The 12,916-nt window shown below is 46.4% G+C and overlaps 1 protein-coding gene across 1 annotated transcript in view; it reads left to right on the plus strand.

Moving 5' to 3' along the window:
• The window catches only part of LOC146064488 (carboxypeptidase B-like), a 61,477-nt gene that overhangs the window by 46,581 nt on the left and 1,980 nt on the right, over nt 1–12,916 (plus strand). The window contains exons 7-10 of the mRNA XM_083178023.1: nt 2,092–2,202; nt 5,833–5,923; nt 8,523–8,725; nt 10,704–10,788. Coding sequence (XP_083034149.1) covers nt 2,092–2,202; nt 5,833–5,923; nt 8,523–8,725; nt 10,704–10,788 — 490 coding nt within the window. The remainder of the gene's footprint in view (nt 1–2,091; nt 2,203–5,832; nt 5,924–8,522; nt 8,726–10,703; nt 10,789–12,916) is intronic.

A 12,916-nucleotide genomic window follows, 5' to 3' on the forward strand; every position in this document is an offset into this window, starting at 1 on the left:
CACCACGCCCTCTGCTACCCATAACCCACCCCCCTGCCCCAGTCAACCAGCTCCATGTCCCCTTCTCCCCATCACATTCCCCAACATTCAGCCCCAGTACCTCCTTGTGCCCCCAGAACACAATGTGCTCCTGACATGCACCCCACCCCAGTCACATACATGCCCCATGCCCACATCAGCACACCTGCACACAGATCCTCAATGTCACACACCCAGAAGGAGGCAGCATCCGCACGCTACACATACTGGCATCTTGTAAACAGTATCCCCAGTTAGGTGTCTTGCACCACTCGCAGTGCATGCAGAAAGCTGCCCACCCTGTATACAGCAATTGGACCAGCTCCATCCAGAGAGGAGGAGGAGAAGGGAGCAGCAAATGCCAGAGGGGTCGATGGCCTGGTGGACCGGTCTTGGCACAAACTCACACTGGCTGCTGGACTCGCATGTCCAAGAGAGACAGGGTGTGGCGCAAGGCAAGGAGCCAGACTCGTGGCACACCCTGATCAGCAATATCCATAACTTTGTAATGGGCTGGATTGAAGTCCCAGTTCATTACTGGTTGTTTTTGAGTCCGCTTTTACATGTGTCCCAGGTGGAGAATTTGGGATTTGTGACCCTCTTCAGAGCCACCTATATACTGTAGGAAGTGCTTTCTTATTCCTCTGAGATGCTTTTTAAAAAGTAGTCATGTACAGTATGCTATACCATAGTAAATGATCTGGTAAAAACTGATAAGCAATACTGTATATAGATTAGTAGATAAAATATACTAGTGACCCAGCCCCATCCATGCCACGTGGCCAAGCAAAGTGCCAGGAGGCAGAGCTGCTTGGCCAGTTACTTTCTCTGTGTGCTTGGCAGCCAAAGCTAAACCAGGAGGATTAGCTGCTTGCCTAGCCCCTGCCTTTCTGGGTGCCATAAGGTTTGGAGAAGCTTTTAGACAGGACTGGCTCATCGGCTCTTCTGGCATTTCTCAGTTTGGCCCCGCCAACAACACTCTTCTGTAACTATAAATAATTATGATACACAATTATGATACATACCATCCATACAGATAGGAGCGGTCCAGCTGCAGACATCCAGTTGCCATGATATCAGTTGCAGTTTTTCTAAAATAGCAAAACTGCAACTGTAGTCTTTTATATGCTGAGGGATGCCCAGCACAGCGCAAGGCCACCCAACACGAAAAACCCTGCCCTGCACTGTGATAGCAATATAAATCATACTTGCCTACTTCTGAAGCCCGGAGAGGATACTCTCAGCATCACTTCTGGGGGCGGGGACTGATCTAGACATAATCAAGCCCCGCCCCCAGCATGGCAAATCCCACCAGTTTGCGGGACCTAGAGGAGGGTGTGTGGCTAAATGGTGCTATTTGCCTATTTAGCCCCGCCCCTCACAGCAAAAAGCCGCAAATGGCAGTAATTCAACAAAGCAGCCGGGGAGATGCAAAGGGTGTGGCAGAATCCAGGAGGATTGCCCAACTTTCCGGGGGGCCGGGAGGGGGACCCGATTTCCAGGACCCTCCCAGCCAATCCGGGAGGGTAGGCAATCCTGATATAATTGGGAATGCATCCAAGAAATTGACGAGAAATTGACGCTATCACAATGCCTTTGAAGCCCTTCTGCTCCATGGGAGGTTTCTGTCCTCCATGAGCTCTCCTGAATTTTTCATTTTGCAGTGGCTGCGTGTGACATTATGATCTGGATGCCATGCACCTCTAAACGCTGCATCAATGCTGCGCTGTCACTCAAAATGCAATTGCATTTCTCACCCCTAAGCGCTGCATTGACACTGCTCGACACCCGCGCTGTCACTCAAACTGTGATTGCACCCTTCCGAAATGCGATCGCATGTTAAAACCTTGTGCACAGTGCAGAAATCGGCTGTACGTGATTTGTGCACTCATTTTATACTGAATGTACTTTATAGTTTTTCCGACTATACACACGTAATAAAGTAACAAGTAACAGTAACAAAAGAGAAAGTTTCCATTTTTATAGACCTTTTGTTTGTGTTGGAATGATAAAGTGGCTAAAATCATGAATGCTCCATAGAGCTGACTGTTGTTAATTATTATTTCTCTGCAGCTTGTTACCGGATATTCAAATGACGAAAGCATAAAGAAGCTATTGACAGACATGACATTCTACATTCTCCCTGTATTTAACATAGACGGTTACATTTATACCTGGACAAAGGTAATATTTGTGTCTAATGACTTAGAAAATAACACAATCGGTGTGAATTAATAATTACATAAAACACATACAGGATTAGTTTGTGTAGCCATCATATACCCCATTCACACCAGAAATGCAGGGACAAACCCGGGAATTCAGGTCCCGGGACAAGCAGGGACATTCCCGGGTTTGGACCCATTCACACCAGAAATGTCCCTGCATTTTCTGGTGTGAGAAGGGGGTGGGAAGGAGGCCGGCAGGAGGTGGGGAGGAGGCGGGCAGTCGGCGGGATGGCGGCGGAGGTGGGGAGAATACTCACCCCGGTTGCTGGTGCTCCGTGCAGGCCAGGGGTCCACACAGGCGGTGGCGCAAATGACGGGACAGGCTGCGGATGAAGATGACGCAGCTCTCCGGCGTCCTCACTGCCGCTGGAGAGCTGCGTCATCATCATCCACCGGCTGTCCCGTCATTTGCGCCCGCCGCCTGCATTAATTCCCGTCGGACAGGACACGGAGGACACGGCAACACGGGTAAGTATACCCTGTACCTTTCACACAAGCCAGGTCCCCGGGTTGAACCCGGGAACAACCCTGGTACGTAGCCGTGTTGAAATTTGCCCAGGATTTTGTCCCGGGAACCTTTCACACCAGCGCTAGTACCGGGTTGTTCCCGAACTCAACCCGGGAATTTAGGCTGGTGTGAATGGGGTATTAGTTATATGATTTTTCTTTTTCATTGTAGTAATTGGAGAAAACTAATTTTGTACTCTAAATAATTGTATTTTATTTAGCTTTTTATTATTATTTCTTTTATATTATTTTTTTTATTATAGACTACCCCCTTTTTTAGCTCACTAAGGGCCAGATGTATCAAGATTCAAAAAGTGATTAAATAAAGAGTGATAAACAACTAGCCAATCAGCTCCTACCTACCATGTCACAGGCTGGGTTTGAAAAATGACAGCTGATTGACTGGTTATTTATCACTCTCCAATTTATAATTTTTGAAGCTTGATACATCTGGCCCTAAGTACTAAATAATTACATTTTTAATTTCGGTGTACTTAATTACATTAGTAATTACTTTTCAGTATATCATTTTAATAACAATTCCATCCACTGTAATACATTTTTTTTTACTTGTCATGAATGTTGAAGTTTATTTTAAATAACCTAATTACCTTAATTTTACTAAGAACCAGGTGCCATTGCCTCACAGGCAAGTGATGTCAGCATTATACTGTAACTACCTATTCACTCCAACTTGCACTATTTACACTGTTTGTCTAAGAGAAAGCTGCATGGCATGTACATGGCTTTATACATACTGTACAGTACACGGTTATATTATAATTAGTGCTGGGAAATGGTTACAATTTATAATAGTGATTAATCGTATTTTTAGGAACATAAGTGCCACTTACCTACATTCTTGTTGCCAGGGGGTACATGCTCATTGCCAGGGGGATTATAGCAACAGGGAAAGGAAAGAATGTCGCTGTGTGGTGCACAAAGAAATTGATTAATCAAAAATCTAACTTTTATTGCAAATTTCTAAAATTGTAGCGAAGTATGGGACACAAACATTACAGAACATGAAACATAAAGTGACTTAAAAAGGATAATATATCCTAGTAGATGTGACTGCAATACTTTATCCCCTTGACAGATTTGTATGTATGATGTCTGTCTCCACGTATATGTAAATTCAATTAGTGTTAGGAGACTGTTTAAGCCGACTCAGCCCAAACACTCCAAGCTTAGACTAGCTATATGGAGTGTGTGCCCGCTTGTAAATCAGTGGCGGGTCCCGGGTCTGGGGTCCGGTCTCCGGTGCTGGTGTGTGGGCGGTGTCTGATGTGAGCTGCCACTTTCACAATCAGACCCCCGTTCCACCGCAGTCAACAGCACGGAGCCGCAAACACCTCCCGCTGATGGACGGGATAAGCCGCGGCGTCTAAGTGTAGTGCGCCGGGGGCTAGAGCCCGTCTGACCGGTCAAAAGAGAGAGTGCTGACGTCAGACACTTCGTCTCTGGCCGGGTCCTGATGAAGCTCCCATAAGCGAAGCGTACGCTGACCCGTCAGCATTCTGTTGTGACTCCCTACTCCCTTTCCCCACATATTAATGTTTATATTTTTGTGAATTGTTAACAGCCGAACCTCTGCCTTATAAACGTGTGCCAGTCGCCACTGGGCAAGCCCGGCCAGAGACGCAGTGTCTGACATCAGCACTCTCTCTTTTGACCGGTCAGACGGGCTCTAGCCCCCGGCGCACTACACTTAGACGCCGCGGCTTATCCCGTCCATCAGCGGGAGGTGTTTGCGGCTCCGTGCTGTTGACTGCGGTGGAACGGGGGTCTGATTGTGAAAGTGGCAGCTCACATCAGACACTGCCCGCACACCAGCACCGGAGACCGGACCCCAGACCCGGGACCCGCCACTGATTTACAAGCGGGCGCACACTCCATATAGCTAGTCTAAGCTTGGAGTGTTTGGGCTGAGTCGGCTTAAACAGTCTCCTAACACTAATTGAATTTACATATACGTGGCGACAGACATCATACATACAAATCTGTCAAGGGGATAAAGTATTGCAGTCACATCTACTAGGATATATTATCCTTTTTAAGTCACTTTATGTTTCATGTTCTGTAATGTTTGTGTCCCATACTTCGCTACAATTTTAGAAATTTGTAATAAAAGTTAGATTTTAGATTAATCAATCTCTTTGTGCACCACACAGCGACATTCTTTCCTTTCCCTGTTGCTATAATAAATGTGTGTCCAGTGGTAGCACACCCTCCACCTGTTTGAAGTACATGTTAAAAGAAATCAATACATGAGGGTAAATCCCAACAAATCATTGCTATACTTAAAACTTGTGCGACTGTTCTGACCCTTTTCCCCAAAATTCCCCCCTAACCTGCCAGGGGGATTACATGCTTGCTGCCAAGGGGTGCATTACATGGTCATTGCCATAGAGTGTTACATGCTCGTTACTCAGGGGAAGATAAATGCTTGTTGCCCAGGGGGAGTTAAATGCATTGGGATTGGCGCCGCAGAGGCAGAAAGTCTCTGACAGCATTAGAGACCCAGCGCCCCTCCAAAGATGGCCGCCGCCACAAAGGCGACAGCCACAAGAGGTCCTCCTGCACCTCTAGTGTCTGTCACCACCACCTCCACACCCCTTGCTAATGCATAAAAATGAAATGTATTATAGTGCTGCGGCTTTAATGCGATAATAATGCTTTATCGGGCCATGCAAATTTTTATAATTATGTATTTTGTGCAGATTTCAAATAGAATTAACATCACAGCAAAAAGTTGCAATCAAATAAAATATTGCAGGCAATAATGTTATTAATGTTATTATCAATACTTGCTAAACTTCCCAAAATATATAGTTAATAATATTCTATAGAAATATCTTGCAACAAGCATTTCAAGCAGATATACTCCCATATATGGAACTAGACAGTCTTTGGGTGGAGCATGACACGCCCCCACAATGGGTCATCGTGAACAATTCTACTACCAACTGTAATCTCCATAAAACTAGTTTTCAAAAGTAGGCAAGTATGCAATTTGTATAGTACTGTTGCATAATTAGTAATAGCCAATAACGGAACATATACTGTATTTTGACAGGATCGCATGTGGAGAAAGAATCGCTCACCAGCACCAGGTGGCGATTGTTGTGGCACAGACCTCAACAGGAACTTCAACATCTCATGGTGTGGTAAGATGAGAAATGATTTCCTACTTAATAACTACTCTTCACTTTAGACATTAACACTGGCGTTTTGTGGGTACCATTTAATGAAGCTTAAAGTTAAGTTAAGGACCTGTGAGGCATCTATTTCTCAAACTATAGACTCTAATGTACTTGTCTTCTTGTTTAGTTGTGCACTAGACCTCACAATTCCCTTTCTACGCTGAATAGAGCCTGTTTGTTCTGTGAAGGGAGTAGTACACACCGTTGTTAGAAATGTTCAGTTTATTGCCAATTTCTCACATGGAATAGCGTTAATGTCAAAGAACAAGAATAGACTGTCAAGATTGACATGAAAGTTCTCTTTTTCTGTCCATTCTAAGAGTATAATCAAACCCACAAATGTGATCCTCCAGATACTCAAATAGCTCAAAGGAAGGCCAGTTTTAAAGCTTCTCTAACAAGCAAACCCATTTTCAGCTATGCTAACATAATTCCACAATGGTTTTCAAGGGTTTTCTAATCATCCATTGGTCTTCTAATCTGATTAGCAAACACAATGTACCATTAGAACACTGCAGTGATGATTGATGGAAATGTATGTAGATATTCCTTTAAAAACCAGACGGTTGCAGCTAATATAGTAATTTACCACATTAACAATGTATAGAGTGTATTTCTGATCAATTTAATGTTATCTTCAATAAAAAAACAGTGCTTTTCTTTTAAAATAAGGACATTTCTAAGTCACCCCAAACTTATGAATGGTAGTGTATGAATGATGGCTATAGTGCACAAGCCTTCGGCATGTACATAAACAGGAATTATGGCCACATGTAACATGCACATTTCACTTCATGCTGGGGGCATGCACATCACTTCCCAAGCAGCTGTGCTTCATGCACAGTATGCGGCAGCGTTCCATAGCTACCTTTTCTCCAGCCCACAGGTGGGACAGTGCCCAAAAAAACAGGACCGTCCAATCAGGATCCCGAAGGTCCTAATACCCTCCCAACTGCTGTCAGAAGATCAACTCCAGAATCTCAGACAGGATCAGGATGCTTATGTCAGAATACTGACAACCGGCATCCCGATCGGTAAGTATGCAGGGCGGGCTAGCGTGCCATCGGGGAAGGGGGTTAGATACCAGTGGGGGAACATAGGGTTAGGCTGCAAGGAGGGTAATGTTAGGCTTAGGCTGCAGGCAGGTCCGGTTTGGGGAATTATATGACTGTCCTTGGCTGTAGAGTCTCGGGGGGGTAGGGATGGGAGCAGTATTGCAGACCTGACCACAGCTGCAGTTTAAGCTCCGGTGGAGGTGTGGCACTTCCCTCTTGTTCACACCAATGCTGCTGCTGCTGCCTTTAAAAGGCTGGCCAGACTCTGGAGGAGGCGAGCAAAGTGTAAGAAATACCTCAGTGCTGGCCGTAGTGTTGTGAAATAAAACTATAACCGATTTGGCCCAATTGATGTGTTGACTCAATTATTTGGAATACACGGGCAGAGGGGGCACCGTATAGTCATCCTCTTCCCCTTAATGGCATTGGAGCATGACTGTGGCATGCAGCAGAGAGGGGGTGTGGATCCTATGGTCAACCTAAAGATGGTTGACAGTCATTAGGTCGACAACACTAGGTCGACATAATGAAAGGTCGACATGGGTCTGGGTCGACATGGGACAAGGTCGACAGGTCATTAGGTTGACAAAAACATTAGGTCGACATGGTCTAGGTCAATAGTCAAAAGGTCGACATGGGAGTTTTCACTGTTTTTTTACCCAAATGTCGACACAGTTGACATGAACACAGGATAAAGTGCACTGCATGCGCTCGCCATGCTTCTGGTACACTATTTTATTCTCTCTCCACGCCCTAGTGGATGGTATGTTATGAAATACCGCCTGTCGGCACATTTCGGCTAAAAAAAAACCCGCCGCTCGCGAGCTACCGGTAGCTCGCCTGAGCGAAACGGGTGGCTCGACCACTGCTGCCTGCCCGGTCTGCCTGCCCGCTGTTGCCGCTGGCTTGCGCCACTATAGCCACCACCTTGCGCCGCTATAGCCACCGCCTGGCCCCGCTACAGCCGCCGTCACCTTACCCCGCCGTAGTCCTTGTTACGGGGACCAGAGGAGACAGGCGCTAGAAGTCATATTTGACTAAGCGCTCCCGGAACTTCCAGGTAACGCTGCAGCGCTGTGTTCCCTGTCAGATGCAGGGAACAACCGACGCGGGGAAGAACCGACGCACTCCTTAAGCCAGCAGGGGGATGATGGAGCTGAGCTCCGATGCTGCAGCAGCCAGCAGCAAAAAGTTTATTATGGAGAAATTTATTATGGTGCAACTGCCCACTACCTGCAGCAGGTAGGATCTGAATAACGACCGACCGACCCGCGGGGCCGCGCATCGGATCGGGATCGGACCAGAACAAGGAAAAAAAGGGCCCAAACTACCTACAATCTACATCCAATTGGTCCGAATTGGATCTAGATTGAGGGGATCGGGCCCTAGTCGTCCTGGTGTGTACCAGGCATAACAGTAATGCCTGGTTGTTCAAACTATGCAACCTGTTTGGTGCTTTGTCTGTTTTATTTAAAAAAAATAACATACAGCTTGATTGGGTCTTGCAGAAATCGGTTCATCAGATGATCCATGCACCGAAATCTACTGTGGACATTCAGCAGAGTCCGAGAAGGAAACTAAGAACCTAGCCTCGTTCATCCGACGGAACCGAGATTCCATTAAAGCCTACATCAGTATTCATTCCTTCTCACAGATGTTACTGTATCCTTACTCCTACACATATGACCTTGCGCCTAATTCAGAAGAGCTGGCAAGTAACATTTTATCATATTGGTATAATCATATGCTACACTCTCTGGGGGCATATTTCTAGAAACATATTTGCAGGCTATCACCCTGATGCAATGCCGCTTGGCCGCGATAGCAACCTCCATCTTCAATAGTGCAGTCGGGACCCAAATCTGGGCCCCATCCTCTTCATGGCGCAGTAGACTTTGGTGTCTTGCCAGAATATACTGCACATGCGCAGGTCTCCGGAAACATGGCTCCCACCATGTTCTGGAGCCAAAATCGCTACTGCGCATGCGCAATGGCCATTTTTCCAGCAATGTTTCACCGGGACTTTAGCTCCAGGTAGGTAATAACAAATGGGTGCAGTGTGTGCGGTGTGGGGACAGGGGCCTGTGTGCATCACACAAATTGCACTCATTATAGAAATGAATATGCCAGGAGGGTTAGGGTCAGATTGCAGGGGGATGGGGGTTAGGCTGCAAGCAGAGTGGGTTAGGGGGGTATGAGTAGAGGTTTACGTCACTAACGGAGCCCCTGTCGGTATTCCCCGTAACAGGATACCAGGGTCGATATTTTGACCTCCAGCATCCTACCCGCCTGGATATCATATGTTTCACATAGGAGACCCCTGTCCCTGAATGTGAATTTTGTTAAACTCTGGCATTACTTAGGGGGATATTCTCTAAGCGAAAAATGCGGTAAAAACCCCGTTATTGGGGTTTTTACTGCATTTTGGGATGCTGTAAGCATCCCCCGCCGGGTTACCGCGGCGGGGGACAGCGCCAGAAAAATCTGGCGATGCCCCATAGAAGCCAATGGGCTTCTACCGCAACCCTCCGCCGCCCTGCGCCAACCCCCGCATCACCCCCTCCCCTGTGTCCGGGCAGCACAGTGCTGTGCTGCCCGGACCTGTGACCTCCTCCCTGCACTGATCCTATTCCGGGTGCAGGGAGGAGGAGAGCCCGGCGCAGCAGTGCCGGGTGTGTGAGGGAGGGGGGAGCCGCCTGGTCCTGCTGGGACCTTGCGACTTTCACCGCAAATGACAGCTCTCAACGCAAGAGCTGTCCTTTGCTATAATTATGGCATATGTTAGAACATATGCGATAATTATTAATGCGATGGGCGGCAAAGGGGGGCGGAGATTCTTAGAGAATCTCCCCCTTAATGTCTTATTGCCAAAATAAGATGCAGTAAAACATATTTTTAGCAGGACTATATTCTTTATAAATTAATACATATCCCCCCCACACACCTGAAAAGCAGAATGTAAATTATATCACAGATATGGGAAAAGATATTGGGGGTTACTCTGATTAATTTGCAGCAGGGCTGCGTTCGCACGGGGACCGATGTTTTTGTACTGCATTTCTGCGTGGGGTGGCGGGCGGCCCCATTAGCATATGGGAACACCCAGCGTTACATGGGCGTTCCCATGAGAATGCTGGGCGTTCCCATACTAATGAGGCCATGACGTGGGAGTGGGAGGTGGGAAGCTCACATCACCGGATGTCAGCCGCCCGCCCATTTCCTTCCCAGCATGCACGCATATGTAACTAACTTCAGAGTCACTTTTAAATGCGTGCACCTTCCCCATCATCGTCACCGACCATGGAATGATGTGGGTGTATCCCACTAGGCTGCGAATGGATGTTACCGTGCAACAACCATTCGCAAGACCCTGTGAACGAGTCACCCTTGCGACTGGGTGGTGGTACACTAGCACCAAAAAAAATGTCAGCGATGGCATTTTTTGCGGATATTTTGAACATCACAGAGATGTTGGCACTCAAAGGGTTAATGCTGTAATGACCTGTCACAACTAACCATTCACATTTTGTATATTGTAGTAGTGATATGCTGAAGCATTAACAAGAGAGGTGTAATCCCTGCTGACATCAGCTACTATTCCGCCAATATACAGCAGTCATGCAGTGAGATTACATTTTTTCAGAATATAATTTACATAACATTTTTAAAACATTATTTTTATCAATCAGGATGAAATTTCCAAAGGTGCAGTCTCTGAGTTACACAGCCTTTATGGAACGGAATACGTATATGGGCCCTCCGCCTCCACAATCTGTATGTACTTTTTTCTTATAATTGGTTTATACTTGTGCATAATGTTAATAAGATTTACTCACCTATTGGCATATGGGCTAATAAGGTTTCGCCCATGGCAATGGCCAGCGTTTAATAAGTGTTCTCAGGAAAACGCTGGGCATTATCAGATCTGCGAGTGCTGGAGAAATCGACCATCGAATAATTTCGCTGACCATCGAATGATTTCTCCCCCGCACCCAAGGCTGCAAATGAATAATTATGCAAATTATCCATTCGCAGCTGTGCAGGGGATTGCGGCGTGTGAGGGGGGTCGGTGGCCATGTGGGAGGCAGCCTTGCGCCTCAACCAGAATAGGGTCCTTTATGCATTGGCTATAGTGCATTTAACCCCTTGAGTGGTGGGATTTGCTGGGGCAAGACAAACCTAGCAGGGCAGGTATGTCCTGCCCCAGCAATACTCACCATTCAGGGGCAGAAGCCAATGTCGACTTCCCCCTCCTGTCGCTCCTGCCTTCTGGTCACGGATCTGACTAAAGCCAAATACGCCTGGAGTATTTTCCAGGCATATTTGGCCGGCAATTAGTGGGCGTATCCCGCTAATTACCGGCTGTATTGAAAATACTTAAATTAGTTAGTAAATTAGGAATCACTGTTCTTTTGAATGGTGATTTCTATTCGTATTCTGTCGATGGCGAATACATTCGGATTTGTAAATACAAATACGAATGTGCCATAAATATGAATATGCATATTTTTCGCATAGTAAATGGCAAAAACACGAATACACCTAAAAAATGTGTATTTTACTATGAACATATGAATATTTTTTTACGATTTTATCTTCAATACATTCAATATGCAATGTAATAAAAATAAGTCTCAGGCACAAGTGTGTCCCATTCTCAGCGAATGGGACACAATGGGCGTGGCTCCATCTGTACTGTACTGTATATGGGCGTGGCTCCATCTGTACCCGAATGGGCGTGGCTCCATCTGTACTGTACTGTATATCACTCTGCTGCAGAATTAGTGGAGCATTATCCACCCAGCGGTGGTGATTTGTATTGCATGCATATTGTTTGGCATGCCATAGGCGCGTTGGCGAAATGGATGAGCATGGCTTTGTCTGTAAGACAGTGGGGAGGGAGGGGTAGGGTGAATAGGAGAAGGGTTAGTATACTTATCTATCTCTTGTCGGGATTCTCTCCATCGGGATGCCGGTACCGGTATTCTGAACACCGGCATTCCCACTGCCAGACATCCATATGTATCCCCTCAATGAAATGGTTATAGTGCCCTCTATGCAATGGCTATAGTGCACTCAATGTAATGGTTACAGGGGATGCAGTCACCATGCCGGCAATTGGGATGCCACTGGTTGAAATACCAGCACCAGAATCTAGGGTTAGGTATTAGGTAGAGAGTGTTAGGTAGGTAGGCTGAGAGGATAAGTGCAATTACCCAGCAGATTTTTTATTATCAGAATGTCGCTATCGGTCTTCTGACTGTGGGCATCCTGACCTCTAGTAATGCGTACATATCCTGGCTATAGTGCATTCGAGGAAATGGCTATAGTGCATTCGATGCTATGGCTATAGTGCTCGGTGCTATGGCTATAGTGCATTCGATGCTATGGCTATAGTGCTCGGTGCTATGGCTATAGTGCTCGGTGCTATGGCTATAGTGCTCGGTGCTATGGCTGTAGTGCATTAGATGCTATGGCTATAGTGCATTAGATGCTATGGCTATAGTGCTCGGTGCTATGGCTGTAGTGCATTAGATGCTATGGCTGTAGTGCATTAGATGCTATGGCTGTAGTGCTCTGTGCTATGGCTATAGTGCATTAGATGCAATGGCTATAGTGCTCGGTAATATGGCTATAGTGCTCGGTGCTATGGCTGTAGTGCATTAGATGCTATGGCTGTAGTGCATTAGATGCTATGGCTGTAGTGCTCTGTGCTATGGCTATAGTGCATTAGATGCAATGGCTATAGTGATCGGTAATATGGCTATAGTGCTCGGTGCTATGGCTATAGTGCATTAGATGCTATGGCTATAGTGCTCGGTGCTATGGCTGTAGTGCATTAGATGCTATGGCTGTAGTGCATTAGATGCTATGGCTATAGTGCTCTGTGCTATGGCTATAG

This window comes from Crinia signifera, chromosome 3 (genome assembly GCF_055691185.1).
Source record: "Crinia signifera chromosome 3, ASM5569118v1, whole genome shotgun sequence".
NCBI classification, from domain to species: Eukaryota; Metazoa; Chordata; class Amphibia; order Anura; family Myobatrachidae; genus Crinia; species Crinia signifera.